General features: G+C 33.4%; 2 protein-coding genes and 1 pseudogene across 3 annotated transcripts; 1 reads left to right on the forward strand and 2 right to left on the reverse strand.

Annotated features, from left to right (window-relative positions):
- Positions 1–1,304: 1,304 nt before the first annotated feature.
- On the reverse strand, positions 1,305–7,933 carry LOC140842645 (sialyltransferase-like protein 2; annotated as a pseudogene).
- Positions 7,934–8,975: 1,042 nt separating this feature from the next.
- Positions 8,976–9,787, forward strand: LOC140803590 (NDR1/HIN1-like protein 1). Its single transcript, XM_073159492.1, has one exon. It carries the CDS (start codon positions 9,091–9,093, stop codon positions 9,721–9,723), a length of 633 nt encoding a protein of 210 aa, XP_073015593.1. The 5' UTR covers positions 8,976–9,090; the 3' UTR covers positions 9,724–9,787.
- Positions 9,788–19,028: 9,241 nt separating this feature from the next.
- LOC140842646 (protein SMAX1-LIKE 3-like) lies at positions 19,029–22,597 on the reverse strand. 2 transcript variants are annotated; one of them, XM_073210700.1, is made up of 3 exons: positions 20,904–22,597; positions 20,529–20,733; positions 19,029–20,104 (listed from the first exon to the last, which is right to left on the reverse strand). In XM_073210700.1, exons 1-3 carry the CDS (start codon positions 22,100–22,102, stop codon positions 19,157–19,159), a joined length of 2,352 nt encoding a protein of 783 aa, XP_073066801.1. In that variant the 5' UTR covers positions 22,103–22,597; the 3' UTR covers positions 19,029–19,156. The 2 variants fall into 2 exon arrangements, with proteins under 2 accessions (XP_073066801.1, XP_073066800.1); XM_073210699.1 differs by having other exon boundaries at positions 19,029–20,251; positions 20,904–22,596.
- Between the last annotated feature and the right edge of the window lie 302 nt (positions 22,598–22,899).

Below are 22,899 nucleotides of genomic sequence, written 5' to 3' on the forward strand. Positions count from 1 at the left end.
GCAGAAGGATTGTCGTTTCCTGGTCGTCTTGAAGAGGTCGCGGAAGTCGAGGAACCGAAGGGAGAGAATGACAAACGGTGTTGAATTCTCCGATTTCATCCTTGATCGGATCGAGTTTTCTTCACCACCTCCGCCGCCTAAAAGTCTAATCCTGTTGAAGCGGAACCAGCCTTCACCATTTTATGACCAGATTCCGCAGTCGGAGCTGGCGGACTTGAATGATCAGTTGCAGAGATTCAGGTTTCAGAGAGAGACTTATCAGTTAGCATCGGGGAAAGGAGAAGTGAAACCGCCGAACTTTGGTTCAGGTCATGGTATGTACCTAAACCCGAACACGAATCTGAATCTGGATATGAATCCTCTCCCAGAAATTGATGATTACACGAAAGACGACGAGGAGAAACTATTCTGCGAAGACTGCGTGAATGCGGGGAAGACGCCGTCGTTTCATCCTTGCGTCAGAGACGCGGTAATTTCTCGTTTCTCCACGCGGTTGGGCCCGATTAATCGGCCCATTAAATACCATCCTCTTTGATCACCCATTGGGTTTTTTACCATAACATCAAAAAATGGTCGGAAATCTTCTTCTGCCGTGGATGGGATGCAACCACCGCAGACTTCTTACGATGATCTTGTATAGGCACTTTTAATTGACTAATTTGCCCTTGGGTTTGACACCATGTGGTTGGTGTTTGTTTACATGTTGGCAGAGTTTTTTGATTGGTTAGGTGACAATTTGAATCGGACCCCAAAACTAATTTGCCCTTGGGTTTGACACCTTCTAGGTTTTTTTTTTTTTTTTTTAAAATTCTGGGTTCTAGCTTTTTGGGCCTAACTCAGGATTCACCAAAGCCCAGTATATATGCTGGCTTAATCCACTGTCATGGTGGCCGTGGCTCATTAAGTTGACCCAGCCCAGATGTCTGTTTCTTTGTCCAGATCAAAAATTTTTGGGTATATTTGGATTATCATGTGGATTCTCTACATTTTTTTTTTAACTTTTATATTTTTTAATATAATATAAACCAAACTAATTACAAAAAGCTGTTTCTTTGTCCAGATCAAAAATTTTTGGGTATATTTGGATTATCATGTGGATTCTCTACATTTTTTTTTTACTTTTATATTTTTTAATATAATATAAACCAAACTAATTACAAAAAGCTTGATTAAAATCCAATTTTTTTTTAAAAAACAAATAAAAAATGGTAAAAACACAAGCATGTATCGAACACTGGTATAAACAGACATTAGAATATATAAATATTTGGAGTTGGGACGATATTTGTCCTCTTCACGCAAGCATTTGAAATTTGTTAAATTCCAGATAACGTTAAAAATAATCTGTCAACGTGCATAACTTCTTCACATTGACATGGTGAGACCAAGAAACAATCCTATGAGAAACAAATAAAAACCCTATAGTCAACACGAAAAATATGAGTTCCACTGAAGTCCAAAGACAAAAGAAGAGGATATTAATATGATATAAAGTATTCAGTCAAAGCATGGGATCATCTCCAGGATCATACACCACGAATCCTAGTGAAACAAAACAGTCAGCATCGTGAGTGAAACATGTGTTCCATTGTGGATGCTACAAAAAGAATGAAGACTTGCAGGCGTCTCTGGCAGTATTCGTCTCTGAAACGAGTTTTCATCTCTATGGGGATGTACACAGAAGACCATGTCCTGGATTGTGTTCCAGAGGATACATAGTGGTGTCTCTTACATATTTTTTATGTTCAACTGCAGCTTTTCTCAAGCTTGACACCAATGCAAATGAAGATTTTCCTTTGAGTTTCTTGGCGGTGATGGAACATGCAGCTAATGGATCTGAAGAAGCCGCTCCAACCCTCCTATCAACGAGAAGGCACTAATGTATGAGTTGAAATCCAATATTTCATAAAAGAAATATTGGATTTAACAAGGTCATGGCACGTGTGCAGCTTTGTAGGAGAAAAACGAAGCTTAAAAGCGATAGGTTAAACCTCTGCAAACCGCTTCATGGACAAGACTATTCTGTTTCACATGAAATTGAGAAATACGAGTTTCATTTTGATCTATTTTTGTAAATGGGGGTAAAATGGTTTGTTTGGAAATTGGAGAAAAATGGAAAAAGCACAAATTTACATTCAACCCCCTCAGCCAAGATAGTTGGCCGTGGCTCCAACCACTTGTAGCACCCAATGCTAGGGAATTTGTCAGTAATAAAAAAAGATTTTCTTGGTATGTTGAATCATCTAATTGTAGAAGAGAGAAAATATCAAGAATCTACATTGTCTATTTTAGGTAGTGATGTAATCATTTTACAGCTTAGTCGAAATATCAACGTTCAAAACGTATACAGAGATCAAATGGCAGATGAAGAATTAAATAAACAGTCCACAAAATTTTAAGCTGACGATTACCTCGACAATTTATCAGATGCAATCCGAGCAGCAGAAATTAAACTGCGCTTGGTACCCACTTCACAACACGATTGGGATCTGCCCGCATTGGAGAATGGATTTTGATAAGCTAATAACACACATAAGAGAAAATATTAGACAGAAAATTTGATCATATTGAGAAAGGCATCTCTAACTGATTTAATTAACAAAGATAATAGGAATTACACAAAGAAACATAAGATAATCACTCGCAACATCTCAACAACAGAGGGCGAGGCAAACTTTGTGATCAAACAACGCGTATTATCTTCCTATGATTTATCGTGTTTAGGCAGTCCACATTTTGCAGATTTACAATGAATATGCAGGGCAAGGCAACATCATCATGTAAGCCTAAATCATTTATACAACTGCAGCATTGCAAGTTTTAAGTTTTGAGTTTACTCCGAGGCATTCCATCATTTGATAGTAGGCTCTACCATGCAGAGGAGTATGGCCTTGTCTAGACTCTGAGAAATATCTGGTCCTGAGATTATATCGAGGCTCCACAATAAGAAATATTATACAAAACAAAAAATAAAATGCATTCAGAAACTTCTTCCAATGGCTGCATACCATTCTTTGTAACCAGGATCGACGGTGAAACCATACATATCAACAGTGTCACATACGGAAAGAGCGAATTCAAGAGCCTTCAGTCCAGTACCTTTTGCAGCTGATCCAAATGACGATCCCAGCATGAGATATACAGGATTGAATATTGGAATTTCCTAAAAGTAGAAAGATAAGTATTTAAAAATTGGAATTTCACAGAGCAGATAGGATCAAACTTAATTTACTCGAGAGAATAGGCAAATGCAAACACCTGGATCATCTTGTTCATAATATCATGAATTGTTGTTTTAACAATCAATACTTCCTTTCCTTTATCTGTAAATTTGAAATTGTCAACTTCCACATGAGAATAATGTTCAAGACCAGTGAATCATGTTCATACCATACAACTCTGCAACTTTATCAAGAGCTTTTGCAGAGCCCCTATTGAGAAGGCGGAACGTACTTTTTGTACCCACGTTTTCTGAAAAGTTCTGCATAAAGCACAAGGCAACGGTGAGACCATGTGGATATCATATGCAGAAGATAAATAAAAATAGAATGACAACCTGAATAGGTGCTCCATTTTCTCTCAAAACCGCGTCATAACCATCTATTTCTTTGCCAAATTTAGTTTTCAAAAGATCACCAGAGTTACCGATAACAGCACATCGACCAAATTGCCTTGGCATATAAGGTGGTCCATCTGGGAGCACTAGAGCAAGTTTCTCCATGCACAGAGTTTTATTCTCACATCGGTTCCTGCAGCAAAAAAAATAAATTGAACTTGGAAGGTGGAGTGATAGAGTGCATATGGACACTTACAATTAATAATCACCTTAAAAGTAGCATTCACGTGCACAAGTGCTCAGTGCACCAGATATTAACTCGCCATATTAAACCATTAGGATTGAGACAATAAGAAATACAGAAGTATAGAAAGCAAACAATATCAGCCCTTGGGCATCAAATGTTCTTCAAATAAAGCTAGTTGAATACCATCCCATCACCGATAATGTTACAGGACTATATGGATATAGTAACTTGACAATGGGTATTTCAAGAAGTCATTGTTCAAAGAGTGGTATATGGATATAGTAACTTGACAATGGGTATTTCAAGAAGTCATTGTTCAAAAAGTGGTATAGCAGCTAAACATGTAACAATAAGCATTCCTTTTTACAAAAAGAAGTGCTATTTACATTTCGCATAATATTGCTTGTTTTAAAGAAAAGCATTAGGAGGACGAAAAACAGTAAGCATTTTTCGGCATCAGAAATGTAGTGAATAAAACAGTATTAATTGATTGGTGTACACCCTTTGAGATGATACTGCAAGAGAAATTTATGTTTTGGCCTACAATGATACCAAAGACACAACTTGGAGGGGTCAACCGAATCATTATTCTATTATCAACCGAAAACATCGATGCATATGATTTGAAATGCATTTTATGCTTCACTTCTGAACCTCTGCTCCTCTTATTCGATGCTTACTATAACGGGTATTTGTACAGATAATGGGTTAGCACCTTGCAAAATAGTACTTACAGAAGTACACCCTTGTTGATCCTTTGCCAGGCGTATTCCTCCCATCCATTTGGCAAAGCATCAATGAATTCTCGAGTCAGTACCGTGGTATTATTCCTCACCTGAGCAAGCCCTCACTAAATAACAAATCAACTGTAGCAGATAAAATAATATTCTAAAAGAAACAGATATAAAGAGCTTCAAAATGCAGACACCATTCAATGAAAAATTAAAAGGAAGTTTATTAGACTTATGACAACACAAACAAATCTGTTAACCAATTGAAACAGGCTTTACTATGTAAGATTGTACACAAATTTGCAGATAGAACACTGACCTGTTCCCATGTAGCTACTGCTTCACATAGATCAAAATCAAATGACAGTCCTTCAAGTTCACCGGTTTTGGGATCTTTCTGTTCAGAAGTTTAACATATGGACTTTTGTGAGAAAGCTGGATAACATATATAAATATGATGAAATTACCCTTTACTAGACAATTATTAGAAAATATAACTCTGTTAAAATCATCTCGCTCCAAATCCTAGAGGGCAGGCCTAGTAAAATCAGGAAGGCCGTCATGTATTGATTATACAAAAGAAAACATCACGACTGCTGGGGGTAATTTTAATCAAGATAGGAAATGTACCCATTTGGGAATTGTATCACTGGGAAACTTCATAGAAATCTCACAAAGGTCCTTGCCGCTTGACGCTTGTAAACCTAATCCATTGGCATTCTGCATCACGTAGAATGTATTCAGTGTATTACATTACAACACACAAAAGCTAAAGCAATACAACTAATATATAATTAAGAAGCTCTCAATGTGAAACAGATACACATAATATGAGATAAAATCTCAGTCAAATTATGGGGTTGTACCATTGATGCACCGACCATACCAATTAAAAGAAGTTAACAGTTAAGAGTCTTTATAAACCCATACTTTCTGCTATCTCTTAAATCCAACATAAACTTAAATCATACGACGAAAATGGCAGACCATTTCTCTTTTTTGACATGAAAAACCACAATGAGAGCTAACTAAGAAAGAGAAGTTTGAATAAGATGGCTGAACAAGCAGAAACACTTCGAAGAATGAGCGTGCTTGGATTTTGGAGTAGCCTGCTTGAGTTTACAACCAAGCACTCGCTTTACTACTGTAAGACTCTCTGGCCATCAAGAGTAATCCATCAAACTGCATCAGTGGCAGTGTGGCACCAATGAGATCAACAACAAGACGTAGCAAAAACAAAGACAAGTCAGTTTAAATACTCACTCCGCTGCAAATATAAAGGCCACATTTCCTTTTTCATCCGTCTCAAATATATAGTCCAATATCTATATCCAGTAATATTTTCTTTATTCTTTTACAAATCTACCCTTATTCATTAAATACATGAGTTACTTCTAATAAGTTTTTATTTCATATTAAAATACTCATTAAATAAAGATAAAATACTTATTTTTCCATTAATTTTCTTGATATGTGTGAAAACATATATAAGCCTATGGGGTGAGGGAGTATCATTTTTTCTCACCTCAAATTCCAGATCATAATTTCGCGTAAACACATGGAAACAAATCAGATTTAAAAATTAAGTCAAAATTCCAAAAAAAATTAGTTCCGCATTTTCCTATCATATTAAGATAAAGAACTGAAGAAAATTTGGAACAAACCAAGACTCCATGCTCATTCCAATTTCCTAAATTTCCACATGCATATACAATTATAATAAATTAATCAAAGGTTGATGATTTAGAAAATAATGGTGCTTGGTGGATGGATATCGAAGAATTCATTTAACACACGTTTCCAATAAAAGAAAGAATGTGCACAAGCTTTAAACAACAAGAGATTGAGCCCTCTCACAGGAATTACTTGAACTTGAATGTATAATCATCTGATCTCCTGTGGTTGTGTCAGTCGAGTTTGGTAAAACAAATAACTGCTGTCCAGTTTCAAACGCAACGATCTGATCAGCACAAAAGATCAGAATATCCTACAAACATTAACGCTCATTATCCAATCACAGATTGGCCTAAGACATTGAATAACACTACTTGAACTCAACCTAGTGGATCCATAAACACAGGTTTTTTTTATTTATTGATTGCTTGTCCCGGGGTTCGAGGATGGGAAAGAGTACCTGTCTACCTGATAAAACTCAACAAAAGCCAACCAAGTCAAGCACCAAAAGTCAAAATTACCAACGAAGATTTTTGGGAGAGGAGCTTATGCTGAAAGTTGGAAAGTTAAATGGGAGGATACAATTGGAGCAATTCTAGGAGAACGTTGATGTAAAAATCTCAGAGCTCTCACCCCAATAGTCCATCTCCGACCATTACAAATACCAAACTCAATTCATAAGTCAAGCACCATAAACCTTTTACTTTGTAAAATCTTCCGTACTTATTGATTTCTCGTCTATTTTTGAATCTCCACCTCACTGTCCAAGTTCATTGTCGGAGGTCACAAGAGGGATATCCCCAATTATTGGAAGGAGTTAAAGTATGCAGGTCTTACCGATCTTTCCAATTACTTGAAAGCTTAAGCGAGCATTCAACCATTTGTTTTCACACTAATGTGAAGCTCACATCTCTCACTGTATTAGTTCATCCAACCACTACAAACACCCGATCAATTAAAGATATACGAAGTCCTTACCTTTCATTGTCCAAATTATCTACACTTTCAAACCTTTTCATTGCAGATCTCATTGTCTAACACTAAGGAATTTCCACCATTCTGTTTTGGATGGCATTCCTCCTCCCTTCACTATGTTCAGATCTTTATGGGAGCTAACAATGTTTAACAGCTGTTTATTCAATCGAAAGGTAATTTAAACAGCGCCTTCGGCATATTGTCCATTTAATTGCAATTTTAATCAAGCATTTAAAAACTAATCAAACAACGAATCAGAAAAATGCAAAAACCCAATCATCGAAGTGTGAAGACAACGAGAAATGAAGAGAAAACTCACCACACACTTTTTGAAATAACCCCGCAATGATCCCAATGCTTCCAGATCTTCTCTAGAAAGATGAAACGGCACCTCTGCGCATGAATCATCGACACAAAACCACATTTACTCCAGACGAAAAAAGGAAAAATCAGTGAAATAGTTGATTTTATGTACAAAGTCATACCTGGATCGGGAAAACCAATGAGGTTGATGAAAATGGCCGCGAGACCAGATGCCAAAGCAACAAGCAAAACAAGTCGTAACAACCTCATCTAAAACTTAATTTAGGCAGAAAAAACATCCGACAACAGTTAATTATCTGTTTAAAAATAAAATTTCTAATATTTTTTGGATTTACGAAGAAGTTAAGCAGTAGCGTTGAGATAGAATTCGAGTTCAGCAGGAGGAACGAGGCGAGGCGAGGCGAGGCGAGTGGGTTATTTTTACCAAAAACACACATGCTTTCTTGTATAATAATATATATCGCGCATAGGGTACAATATTATCAATATTATCAATAGATAATAATTTTGATCTCATAGAATTTTTGTACATGTCTTTGTCTTCTTTTATTAATATTTTTAAAATAACAATGAGAGTGAGATGGAGATTTGATCCTTACGATTTTGCTTCGAAAGATCAACGAAGATGACAAATCCGATTGTCATCCCTGATCACACACCCCAACATTTTCTTGTCTAAAATTGTCGCCTACAATTGGTTTAAACTTTTTTAATGAATTATGAAATTGGTTTGTAGTTTAAACTACTTTTAAAAAATAATCACTTTTATATTAAAACAAAAGGGTTTGGTGCAAATGATTTTTATATATAATATAAGGCAAAAACTTGTGTGAGACGGTCTCACGGGTCATATTTGTGAGACGGATCTCTTATTTCGGTCATCCATGAAAAAGTATTACTTTTTATGCTAAGAGTATTACTTTTTATTGTGAATATGGGTAGGATTGATCCGTCTCACAGATTAAGATCCGTGAGATGATCTCACATGAGACCAACTCATAATATAAACACACAATTAATTTTTTTAGTACATGTGTATTTTATATATTAATAGGATAATTGTAAAGAATTTTGCTAAGTGTATAAAACGAACACACCAAAAATAGTTGCTTTCCCCCAAACAACCAAATTTACTTTCCTTTCGGTTCTTTTCTTTCCAAATTCTAAATGAGAGTATATGTCCATCTTAAATTAAGCAAAAATTTGTGTGAAACAGATCTTATTTATGACACAAATCTCTTATTTGGATCATCCATGAAAAAGTATTACTTTTTATGCTAAAAGTATTACTTTTTATTGTGAATATGAGTAGGGTTGACCCGTCTCACATATTAATATCTGTGACGCGATCTCACATGAGTGACGAGACACTCTTTAAATTAAATGCGAGCCTACCGTTGCGCTGGCAGCTGGCGGAACAAATCTATATAAATATACTTTTATTATTATTATTATTATTATATATTATGTATACCTGATTTCATCAGATCTATAGTAAATAGTAGACACCCAAAATCCCAACCCCCAATCTACTTCACACGTAGTACTCCCCCACCGAACAGTGCTCCACCGACGAAGCCGCCATGTCGGACAAGGTCTGCAGCCACCACAAAAACAAGCGGCGCAAGTCCGTGTTCCGGTGCTGCGCCTGCCTCCTCGTCTCCATCTTCCTCATCTTGCTCATAGTCTTACTCACCTGGGCCATCCTCAAGCCCAAGAAACCCCGATTCACCCTCCAAGACGCTACCATCTTCACACTCAACGTCTCCGCCCCCAACGTCATCTCCACCTCCGTGCAAGTCACCATCAACTCCCACAACCCCAACTCCAGGATAGGCATCTACTACGACAAGATGTACGTCTACGCCACCTACAGCAATCAGCAGATCACCTTCTTCACCGTGATCCCGCCGGTCTACCAAGGCCACAAGGACTTCAACGTCTGGTCGCCGTTTGTCTACGGGAGCAATGTCCCCTTTGCTCCGTACAACGGAATCGCCCTCTCCCAGGTACAGAGCAACGGCGCCCCCATCGAGATGACGATCAAAATCGACGGCCGCTTGAAATGGAAAGTCGGGTCCTTTACAACGGGTCGGTATCATATCCACGTGGCCTGCCCCGTGAGTGTTCCGCTTGGAAATAGCAAAAGCACCGGAATCGTCGTCGGCAATGGAGTTAAGTATCAGATTTCACAGCGCTGTAGCGTTAGTGTTTGATGACGCACAATTTATATTTATGTGTAATCATAAAAGAGGAAAATAAAATTTACAAATTTTATTATTTCTGGTGTTATCATATGATTTTCTTCGTATATTTTGCACAAGAATTTAAATTTGCCGAAGTATAAAATTTGTATGAATGAAGATTTTTGAAATGTTTTATAAATTTATTTGATTGGTTCTCGGAGATGTGAGATAGGTTCATTTCATTATTATAATCATTTGTCTGGAAAGAAAATGGACAAGCCACGTGACAAACAAATTAAATTTTATTAGAAAAAAACTTGTGTGCGACGATTTAATGGGTCGTATTTTATGAGACAGCTATCTTATTTGAATCATACATGAAAAATATTATTTTTATGCTAAGAGTATTATTTTTTTATTGTGAATATCAATAAAGTTGATCTGTCTCACAGATAAAGATTTGTGAGACGATGTGAGATCGTCTCACAAGAGATCTACTCGTTATATTATAAGTTTAAAAAATCCTCGATATATAAGAAACATAATTTCCTTTTTTTATAATTAAAACAAATGTACAGGTGAAATTGCAATGGACTGTGTACACACAACCGACTTCTTCTCTTGGTTTTTCTAATTTGTGTGGCATTTTGTGGAACTTTTTACTTATTTTATTATTGTTATTCTTGACTTAACCCTTCAGCACATGTACCTAAGACCCTTATAAAATATTAAATATTATTATAGGTATTTAACAGTACACGAGGTTGTTTAAAATAGTAAAAATATTGTGTTTAGTTAAAAATTTATGTCATAATGTATATGTTTTATTGGATTTTGGTGAAAAACGGAGTTAAAAATTTTATGTCATAATATATATATATATATATATATATATATATATCTGTGTGTGTGTGTGTGTGTGTTATTAGAGACTAAATGAAAGATCGTGATATATTACACTCTCCCATGCTAGCGTGTGTGTATATAAAATAATAATAATTTTTAGCCTAAATTTTTAAAAATTTTACATGTTATTATCATAGACTAAGCTGCTGAAACTGGGCATACTAGTCTGTGCATAATAATAATAATAATTTTTAAAAATTTTCATTTTATTATTATAGTTTCTAACTGTCAACATTGGACTGAAAAACAACAAATATTTTTCCTTAATTTTAAAACCCAAATTTTAGGTTCAAAATTTTAAAATTTTACATGTTGATTGAATGCCTAAACTTCGGTATTGTGTTTTTCTTCACGAGTCACATACATCATATGCTTTCATTAATATTCATTTCAATTCATATTACTTACGGTTTCATTTTTCATATTTTCTACAAAATCCATAATTTCACCAAATTTTATGTTCTTTTTTTCCCTTCAATATTCATCGATCATTCATTTTTTTTAAAAAAATGTGCATTTTTTGTAATCGAAATGAATTCATGCTTAATTTTTTTATTATCGAGTTTATATTTGTTTTTATCAGATTTTGTTTTATTTACGAGTCAGGTACATACCATTCTTCGACATTTTTTTGAAGTTTTCCCATCGATTAACATGTGCTTCTGATCGTGCATAGCTCGTGTTCGAACCCTATGAAACATTATTTTTCGTTGCCGATTACATAATGTCTTTTTTATTATTTTATTAATGATAATTTATTGTTGTCTACACTGAAGTAACTTATTGTCATAGTTGAACCAATATTCTGACTTCGGCCTTGATTTTCATGTTTTTGGAGAAGTAAAATATTTTAAATAATAATAAACAGACATTGCTTGGCTTATTAGTTTTTCTTACTGTTTGAGAGATTTGTGACCTCAAAGATATGGATCATCTCAAACTTGAAATTTAGTATCATATAAACTATAAGTCATAATGTTGTTAGTTGAAAACAATAATAATTTCTAACAAAATAACATACAATTTTTTTTTTTTGAAAATGAAAATTAGACCTGAAAAGTACGCTATGATTTTATATTCTAACAAAAAACTATCACATATATATCATAGTACAATAGGATCCAAGTTCAATATTTATATTTTGAATTTTCCTTCTTTAATAAAATTTTTATTAGTGTTTTCAATACATAAGTTTTAATATTCATTTTGTGTAGTGATGTGTGTTGCAACGTTCGAGCTTAACGAATAAAAATTAAGAAAAAGAAAAGACAAAAAAAAACTCGACCAAACAAACAAAAAAAGTTCGACTGTATGTCTTAAAAGCTTCTTAGAAGTTTTCCAAACAGTAAGGGAGGAGCTAAGACGCCTAAATGGGACATCTTGGCACTAGTCATGCCTTTGAAATATCGAGGGGAGTTGAGATCGGAGGCGCCTAATCGTCCACCTCCCCAGTTGCCCTGGAAATTCCAAGGCAACTGGGAAGATGGCCGTAAAATGGCATTTAACGGCATTGATTGACATAAAGTTGCGAGTTTTCATGATTTCTCACATCCAAATAACACTTCTTGACTTTTTCATCAGAATTTTGGATGAATAAACATGTCTTACATGAAATAACATTGAAATTTATAAATACATAATCAAATACAACAAGAAGTGACCTTTGATCATTCGATTTTTCTGCACATTTGTATTCATTTTATTTTCTTTTTTTAAAATGAGAATATATTCCATTTCTGGTTATTGTTTTTATAATTTACACTGCTTTTATTATAAAAAAGATTTTTTGTATCTTGAGAACATTGTAATAATCGAAGTGCCTAGATGGAGCAAAATTTTTCGTATAAAAAAAGTGTTCAACATTAATCTCATCTCAAATTCGTGCAGATTTTTCGTTGATATTCTCGAATTTCAAGATACACCCCAAACAACAATGTGTCATCGCATGTATTGCATGAAGTTGTGTCTCATGTCGAGGGGCATGTAGCGAACTGGTTCAATTAATTGAAGGTGGTGGGTTCGAATTTCACATGCAACCTGCAAATACTCCTTCATCAAGACAATTTATTCAAGATTATAATAATAAAAAATATATATATATATATATATATATATATATATATATATATATATATATATATATATATATATATATATATATATATATATATAAATAGCATGAAACCCATGTACGTTAACTAAACAAATGCACTCGACAAGCCCTATATGATGAGATTATTTGCAAAATGTTAATAAGAGAAATCAAACTCTTAAATATTGATCAAACGTTCAACTATTCTACCAACTTAAACACATCATTTGTGGCATCTTTCTCGATATTTTTGAAACATAGTCTCCTCGTGCACGATATATACAAAACTCAATTATAGAATAATAATAAAATTAGACATATTTTAATATATATAGATGGCATGGAGCCAGGATCTCACTATGTTTCTAATTTTAAAATCTATTATTTATATAAACAATAATATTGTTGAGTTAAAAAACTTATCGAGGCACGTGTTAATTGTTATCGATAGATTAATGTATCAGATTTAATTTTAGATGCAAATGATGATTCGGACAACGGTATCCTCTCTCGATTATCTACAAGTTTATTGTAGAACATTTGAGATTTGTGTTTAATTTGATGTCCTTGAGTATTTATTTCGCCGCAACTCGTGTATTGCAAATTCGAACCTAACTATTTTGGGGTTTTCATTTATTTTTATTTTTTACGAGATTATTACGTTATCGATTGGTCTATAAACTTGTTGGAAAATTTTCGTTATCAAATTATATTTGAGTTTAAGTTAAAATCTGTGTTATAGGATTATAAAAAAACCACTGCAACCAAATTTCAACTGGTCAAATACGGTGCAATTTGTAGGGGCTGACTCCATCGAGACGATTCAGTAATTTAGCTGAATGCGGGTTGAAGGAAGCCGAGAGTTTCAGTTAGATTTGCTTGATCGTGATCGAGTAAAGACAAAAACTTGTGTGAGATGATTTTGCGGGTCGTATTTTGTTATACATATTTCTTATTTGATCATCCATAAAAATATTACTTTTTATGCTAAAAGTATTACTTTTATGTGTGAATATCGGTAGGGTTGACCTGTCTCACAGATAAAGATTCGTGAGACCATCTCACAAGAGACATACTCTCGACAATTTTGGGAAGTACTAGAGCTCAAGCCTAAGTACTCCGGGAGAAAAAAAATTTGGCTAACTAAATGTTTTTTTTTTTTCACATAATTTTTTCATAACATCATATTTGATGGATAAATTGCTAGCCCAAAGGATGAAAAAGCCCATAAAAACGGACCACTGAATTATGGATCTGTACGATGGGCCCATAATTTCTCTCTCTATTTTTTCCCCAAGGATGTATATATTCTCTTTATCTTTCTCTCTTTTTAATTTTCATATACTACTAAAAAATATGATTATCTTAAAAACAATTATTATGAAAAAATATTAATTATTACTAGGTCATTTACTATGTATTTTTTAATACAAAATTTTCAAATTTAGAAGAAATTGTAGATAGTAGTTTATAATATAATATAGTAGTAAGTTTAAGAATTGCTAATTTATTACATAATGAATTGTGTATATCAAATTTAGTTTTTAAAAACGCTAGTATTAATTTTACATAAAAGTTTTTATGAGATCGTTTTGTGAGACAAATATTAAACATGATCTGTTCTATGAAAAATATTATTTTTTATGAAAAATAAATATATATTTTTAAAATATAGAGTGTGTCAACTCGTCTCATGGATCTTGAGACGGTCTCGCTAGAGGCTTACTCTTACTTTTATTATAAATATGAGACCATTAATCATAACAATTTTATATGTGCAAAAACTTGTGTGAGACAGTCTCACGAGCCGTATTTTGTTAGACGGATATCTTATTCGAGTCATCCATGAAAAAATATTATTTTTTATGCTAAGAGTATTACTTTTTATTGTGAAAAGTAAGGTTGACCCGTCTCACAGATAAAGATTTGTGAGACTATCTCATAAGAGACCTACTCTTTTATATGATATGAATTAGGATTCCGAAAGAGGTAATACAAATTTCCTAGTCTAGTTACATCTCATTGCTTTTGACAGGAGTTGTTTTTGACAAAAATAACTATCTTTTTTTTTTTAAAATATGACTTCAAGAGCTATGGAAAATGAAGAGAATGCTTGGAAGAGAATTTTAGAAGCATTTCTTGGATTTTAGTTGGATGAAAGTGCTTTAAGGTCTGCAAGATTGAGATTCTTTTTTCTGCTTATATATTTTTAATGATTTAAAGTTACAATTAGACATTTGAAATCTCAATTTTTTTCCATATTCCACGATTACTCTCGATTTTTATAAATATTTTTAAGTTTTTATTTATTAAAATGTTAAATTTTATTTATATATGAGTTTTTAAGAGTTTCCAATGAATTTTTTAAAATTCAAAGTCATATTTTATTACAAGAATTTTATATTTTAAAAATCATTTTTTTAAAAATTACATTTCCATATTTGATTTTTTTAACATATTTTGTCCATTTATACAAAAAATTTCATTTGTTTTTTATTTTTATCAAATCATATAAAATTTTTCAAGCATTCAAGCTAAATTCATTTTGATACAAAATATTCAAATTTTAATAATGACTATATAAATATATTGTTGATGGTGTGAGTACCAAAATTTAGATAATTAAAAAGGACAAATGTCACATAGGTTAATGATTTTTAGGAGAAAAAAGCTTGGAAGTAATATTTCTCCACATATTAGGTGTGAATCATGTCATATGTTCCCACCATGCAACTTCTTATATATACTAACAAAAAAAATTATAATTTCAACAATTGTTGATTTTTTTTTTCAAAAGGCAAAGGCATTTAAAGGTACAAAAAGTTGTGTAGATTAAAGTTGTCTTTTTTTAATTATAATCCACGAGGTGCCAAAAAAGGGTATCACTTTGTGTTAAAAGGGCTGTCCACTTTCTACACTTGTTGCAAATTTTAATGAGTAATCATGGAGTATCTTCCTTCCTACTTTTGAGGGAAAATTAGATTCCAAATGTCTTTAAATATATTAATTAATTAAAAATGGAATTATTCTTAGTTTCATTCTTCGATAGGTTCTAACAATTAATTAAGTTCCCATTTCCAATATTCTATACAAGTTAAAAGTTTAGTTAACCAACACAAAAATCAAGTCTATAATAATAAATAAATACCCATAATCATATTTTATTTTTTCCCTTCATTTAACTTCTTGTTCCCTGATTTTGGAGCTAACTTGTAATTCGAATTACAATCTAACATCAGGGCGAGTATGTGTTTAATTTAATGCTCATATCCGACCTAATACTAGTTTGGTTAGATTTATAACCGCCCCACGAGAGGTAACTTCGTATCCATTCTATCTGGACCGGATGCCAATCGAATTTACTAACAAGTGTTGTATACTATACTAGATGAAGTAGTGTGTTTTTCCTTACTGGAAATTGTTAAGAGATATCCTTTACAATATCCATTAATCCCCTACTATACAAGCTGAGATTACCACTTTAATTCTTCTAAAGCCAAAAATCGACAAATTCCCTACTTATGCTTAAATGATATATTTAAGAGTCGCAATGTAATAATCTTTGGCGATTCTAAAGTAATATAATGCTCGTCTTTTTTAAGGTTTAAAGATGGATTCTTTATTCACGTTTTCCCTCGATATACATTTTTTTTAATTAAAAAAAAAAACCCGTTTCTCATTTGAACTCGAAGTCTTGTTCTTCAACTTTATTATGCTTTTTCTAGAGATAGGAATGCCGAGTTTCGAAAATCAAAGGGAAAAAAAAGTGATTCTTTTGCAAAAACATACCACAACGAAGCATAAAAAGTAGTGCTTTCTTTTGTTATTTCTTAGGGACGATTTTGGATTTTTTTAATAAATATTTTATTTATAATCGATCCATTGATATTAATTTACCTAACCCTTCTAAAGTAAAAAAGTTATTTCTCCTTTCCACAACGGGCATTTAAATTATGGGATTTTCATTCTTTAACTTTTGTAATAATCACGTAACACTACAATGAATTTAATAAGGAAATTTATCGATGAGTAACCTCATCTAATAAAAATACAAATATCGTAGAAATCCATAGAGATATTAATAATTTGCATTTGGATTGAATGATTAGAACTCGAGTGAGTATTTAAAAGAATTGTTTAAAATGACTCTAGATGTATATGAAGTCTACTACAATAATTAAAAAAAATAACTAGTTAAATATTTAAAATACATTGTAGAATGAAATTATCCAAATAAACTAATGAATATATTAATATTAATTTGAAATCCTCAACTTCAAATACATCAATCCAAATACACCATCTTATAAAATTTATCTGACCAATGTTAATGCATATTTTCTTAAGTGAAAATTCAACGAAAAACTTCTATTTTTCTGCCCTGATATATAGAACAAACTTCTAGTTGAAATTTACTATCTAAATGACATTTTTGCTTTCCCGGTCACCTCGTTAAAAAATAAAAGAGAAAGCAACTTATTTTCCACCTTTAACTTACTTTTTATTTTACTTATTTTTGTTTTAATCACTTTCTTCTGAACTATAGCCCCTTTCTCGGATTCCCATTGCTTCCAGGAAAAGAGTTAAAGATCACTAGCCTTTATTTGATAACCAAATTAAATCTGAACTCCTATGCTGATTTTGGTGGTTCATTAGTACTCTTGATTGCAATTTCGGAGATTCATCATTTGTCTACGGATGAAGATATCATATATATGATCTGATGAGTTAATATTGCAAGAAATATCTTGCCAGAGTAATACATGTGCATTTCGGAAAGATTTTTTTTTCAGTTAAATGATATTTTGAATCACACGAAGTTGTGAATCCACAATTAACTGTATCTGTGAGCCATTGAGAGTCACACAAGTATTAGGTTTTGTGTTCCCGTTGAGATAGTCAAGTTCAAGAAGTTGAATTTGACAACTATAATTTGATGGAGGTCGAACAAATTACTTATAAATGAGTTTATAAGTGGATTCCATATATTAGGAAGATGTGAAAGTTAGCTTAATTGTTGATTAAGTGATGAGAACGGAACTGTCTATTTTGGTAAAAGAGTTCGCAAAACTGTCAGCTGCCAAAAATGAATCAGTTGAAATTTTGATATTCAAAATTTTCAATTTTCATCACATGAACAAAATTTGTATTCTCGGTACATCAACACTATCTGATCGTCGATTAGAGTTATAATAAATTTACAATTATTTATTTAGTTAACTTAAATTTATTAATTAAATAATAATGTTAATAGTGATGACTACTATATATACATAATTCTCATAGAATATTCTAGAGGAGTCTAGAATTGATTATGAAATTAAATAAAGATTATTCAATTTTACATATATATCTATACATGTATATGCGTGTATATGTATGTTTAGATGTATATATATAAATGCATTTTCATGAGTTGACTTTGCATGATATATACAACCATGAGAATTTTAATTAATTAATGAAAATATGAATCCTAGTAGGAGCAGGATTCCTGATATGATCAAGAATCAAAACTTATAAATATTCTATTAAGAGTAATATGAAAGAACACAAATTTTGACACAAATTTTGGCAGACAAAATTTTGTCCATCAAAATTTCCTCCCTTCCTCTCTCCTAAAAAATTCGGCCATCCTATCTCCCAAGGAAAATTCATGGCTATTTCCACATCCGCATTGCCACTGGATTGATGGAACTCAGGTGATCCAGTGTTGATGCAAATTTAGTTTAGATCTCTAGTGTTATCTAAGCGAGGAATATCGTCTCCGATCGTGAAATTGATTAGACGATCAAGTGAGGAATATCTGTTCGTAGACATTTACAAAAAGGACCAACTCCGCTAATCCCAGACTTGTTTAATGTCCAGCGTTAAATATACAAAGTTAAACAGTTCTAAACACTTTTTCAATGTTTTAAATCATATGTCGCCTAATGAATGTTTTGAATATCAAAACTAAAAATTTTAAATTTTCATTACGTATTAGTGTGAGAAAACGATACACCAACAATATATACTTTAGACGACCCAAAATTTAAGGAATGTTTTTGTCAGCATATAGCAAAATTTAAACCCTAATTTTTTTTATATCATATATTAGAAATTAAGAATTTCGAGTACGAGCTCTAGAAACTCGACTTGTACATGCATGACTAGAGCTCGAGTTTGAATTTGATTACTTGGTAGAAAAATATTTAAATCTGAGTCAATCTCGATTAATATGATACTCAACTTTATTGAATCGTCTGTTAATTTACTTATGATTTGAGTAGGTAAACCATCAAGTGTGGGACGCGGCATGCATTAAACTGGATTTTCAAGGGTCAATATATATCTTCAATGGCAACAATATATATAAAATTGTATGATATATCTACAAGAAACCAAAATTTAATTTAACTAAGCATTTCACCTAAAAATTAATAGGAATTTTTTTTGTGTTTTTTCTACAAGAAAATTCAAGGGCTAACGTTCTTCTTCATAGTTTTCCTGTATCTTGAACACTACTCGCCTGTCAACACTTTTAAGAATCCCTAGCTCATCAATCAAATGATCATCATCTTCGTCAAAATCATCAAATGAAATGTTCAAATCCAATGAAACACTGCGACTAATCTGATCCCCTTCCATTTTCTGCTTCGATGGAGAACAAACCCTGGACCTAGGGCTGAACTTGTCACAGCTGAACACGACAATGGCGTCACAGAGACAGACTTCTTCACCATTTCCATTTCTGATTCTTCCACTTTCGATAGCCCTTTTCACTGCCATTTGTGAGCAGTAATCTGCTTCCTCCAAATCTTCGATTAAGAAAACACGGTGTGGATTTGCTGACACTGCTTGAGCAAATCTCTCGATGTAGCTGCTGCAACTTTGCTCATCTCTCCCTCTTTTGTTTCGATAATCAACCTCCGTTGAATCTGATATTGTTAATGTGATAAAGCTGCTGATCCCTACTGTTACAAAGTTTGAATAAGATCCGAACACAATTCTCGCTAATTCTTTGGATATTCTCTCTTTTGCCTCTGAATCATGGCCTAGGAAGAACAGCCAAGTTTCTTCTTTAATGTCAGTTTTACTGTTTCTTAGGCTGTCTTTTCTTCCTAACATCCCAGACCTGCATTGTAGAATAGTTCCAGCGATTTCAGGAATGATTTCTCTCTGCTGTGGGACCTTTTCTTCCAGTGCATTGCATATAATATTCAAATTTTCAGCGTTGAATTCTTTGAACTTTTGCACGTACTCCATATCTATGGTGTCGCTAGAGGAAGCTGATTTAAGGGTTGAACTATGAATTGATGAAAATATATGTCTCAAGTGTCCAGTCTCCAGTACGTGATTAAGATTCGAATGGTTTTGCTCAGGCAATATCGGGAAATTTAATTGGCTTTTGACTTGATTCAAATTAGGGTTCTGTTGATCAAATGAAAAGCAAGAAGTGGGTGAAGAAAACGATGAAGAGAAGATTGGTAAGGTTCTTTCGGGTGATTTAGGATGTTTTTGTGATGAACTGTCAAATGAGTTCCATTTCTTGTAAAATTCTCTACTTGAATCACATTTCTGAATATAATCAAAAGCAAGGTAAAAAAGGCAAACAAATTAGTTTTCAAGATGTTATGATAAAAAAAAAAAAGCATTTGTTCTTAAATAGGCATCGTTACAGAAAAAGTTTGAAAATTTGAATAAAAACTATTAGAGCTAATCTGGCTAATTAAAGTTTCGTAAAATGGAGATATATATTGTAAAACTACAGGAAAAGTGAAGCTATATCCGGCTAAAAAGATGCACCAAAGATTTTATTAGCTGAAAGCGATGGTAAACTATATGAGATTATTACCTGATCATTGTTACCAAGTCTTTTGCATTCATTCTTAAGCCAATGAGGTAGGCTTGCAGGCACGTCGGATGTCACCTTTCCAGTTTCGGCTTCGAATTTTGTTGTATAATCTTTGCTTCTACTCATATTTTCTTCTCCATTTATGAGAAGAAGTTTACAGGATCCATTTTTACCGCTGCCAAGTCCAACTTCAATTTGTTCATCCCTGATTGAACACCAACCCATATTGAGAACCCCCAAAAATGTCAAAAAGAGATATGCAAGTTTATATAACGTTCTTTAAATTTTTAATCAACCCTCTTCTCAATTTTAATTGTAAAAATGATGAATCTGGCAAGAAAACATGCAAATTAAGAAAAGATTATTATTTTATACCTGTCGGAAAGTAGACTCGAGCCTAAATTGTTGGCAGGGATTGTAACAGGATGTAAACCCCAAATAGTTTCTAGTGAATTCGAGCCATTTCTACACTTCATATAAGTTTGAAATGAAGCAATTCCCATTAACCAAAACCTTCCATTTATCTCTCCAATTCCGCAAACTAATCTCCCAAGCTCCATTATCATGTGATCCAAAGAGCAGTAGTAGCTTCTTTGTTGCTCCAAATTGACCCTATAATCACTGATCCATTTGAGGTCTCCTAGGTATAAAACAACTCCTGTTGCAGCCTGACTTTTCAAAAGACAAGTTAATTCTCTCATTTTATGCTCAACTTCTTTTCTTTGAAGATTACAGAAAGAGTAAAATGGTGGGAGAGTTATAAATTTTGCTTCCCTCAGGGCCTCAGGAAGTTCACCTTTATCAACCGTATGCATCAGTCCTTTAACAGCATTTTCTATGTTAGAAATGGACTCTCCCACTATGACAAAACTCTTTCTCTTTGTGTTCGTCAGTAGTGTCTCGATTATCATATTCAAGTCTTCGTTTCGGATTGATTCCAATGTTTTTTCTTCGTCTTGGCTTGCCAGATGAGATGGAGGGTGAAGGGTTAAAAAGGTGTTTTCTATCGACTTGTTAATGGTGGAACGAGGAGATGTAGAAGACGAGTTTTGAGACAGAAACTCCAAAGAAACAGATTTTTCGACATTGGTTTTCACTTGAGTACTCGAAAAACCAGCTTCCCTCATTACTCTACTAACACTTGGATCATCCAAAATAGAGATAATCAGCTGCTGGAGCTCGATTTTGACTGTTAGAACAGACTGCTGCTGATTTTCAATTGATCCACGGCGTTGGTGGGCTTGTGCCCGCTTGAAAGCTGCCACAAGGGCATTAGAAATCGAGGGGTACTGCGAATGATGATGGCCTAATACAGGGCTCGATGAAGAAGCTGGCAGCCGGTTAAGTGCCACGTTGAAGCAAAGCTCAAGGGCTTTGCACTGCAAAGGGTGCGAATGGGACTGTAAACAAGCAACTCGAAGCAATCCACCTGAAGCCGCGAGCATGGTGTTAGCGACATGTAGAGGCGTCACCTGTGCGTGGCCACGCCTCTTAGCAAGCGTCACAGCCTGTTTTACTATGCCTGCTGCCTCGGCAGTTAGCGCTTGCTGCACAGCACAGTTTCCGGTTCTCATTCTTGTCTGTGAATTTTACTATTCTTGGCTAAAATCTTGATCGATTTTTCAACAATAACAACAACAAAAAGGAATCTGACAAAGGCTTAAAGCTAAGCGCACAAAATCTCGATAAGATAACTAGAGCAAATATAATACAAAACTAGTACTCAAATCAAGATCCGAAGAAGATCAAAGAAAACCTAGTATATATAGAAACAAACTTGCGAGCAAATTAAGACTTCTACAGAACAGAAATAAAATCAGCAAGAAGTGAGAAAAAGAAGGGAATATATTGAATCAAGGGTTGTGTTCTTTTCTTGCAGACGAGGTAAATTTTGGGTTCCAAAGTGGATCATATTTTGCAGTGGAATGCATGTGTATTGAATAGCTAACAGCAGTACTAAAGGCAACTCAGCTTTACTCTTACTTCGTAGCCATCTTTTTTAATTTTATCGATAAATTTATTAGACACTGCATAAAATTTGATCCAAAGATATGGAATGTGTTCATAGTGGGACTCTGCCTTTCATGCAACAAATGACATTTATTTTAAATAATATATTTTATTTGTATATATCACTGACAAAGGTATGAACATAAATAAAATATTTTATTTGTATATATCACTGACAAAGGTATGAACATAGATATCAATCACATCCACCTCTAACTATGCAAATGTACGTATCTTTATTATTCTGTATAATCTTTTTTCTTTCCTTCTTTTGCAGTCACCTAAGTGGTCATGGTATAGTTTTTAACTGAAGAAAAAAATAAATTTTTATTCATCTACGATTACGCAAAAAAGTTACATG

The sequence above is a fragment of the Primulina eburnea genome, chromosome 10, assembly GCF_022965805.1.
Source record: "Primulina eburnea isolate SZY01 chromosome 10, ASM2296580v1, whole genome shotgun sequence".
NCBI lineage: Eukaryota > Viridiplantae > Streptophyta > Magnoliopsida > Lamiales > Gesneriaceae > Primulina > Primulina eburnea.

Bases quoted from the DNA above. Each gene is read 5' to 3' on its own strand.
- LOC140803590 (XM_073159492.1), top strand. From the start codon at position 9,091: ATGTCGGACAAGGTCTGCAGCCACCACAAAAACAAGCGGCGCAAGTCC.
- LOC140842646 (XM_073210699.1), bottom strand. From the start codon at position 22,102: ATGAGAACCGGAAACTGTGCTGTGCAGCAAGCGCTAACTGCCGAGGCA. The intron at 20,734-20,903 runs GTATAAAATAAT...GTGTTCAATCAG, and splicing joins TCGAGTCTACTTTCCGACAG to GGATGAACAAATTGAAGTTG. The intron at 20,252-20,528 runs GTAATAATCTCA...GATTATATTCAG, and splicing joins GACTTGGTAACAATGATCAG to AAATGTGATTCAAGTAGAGA.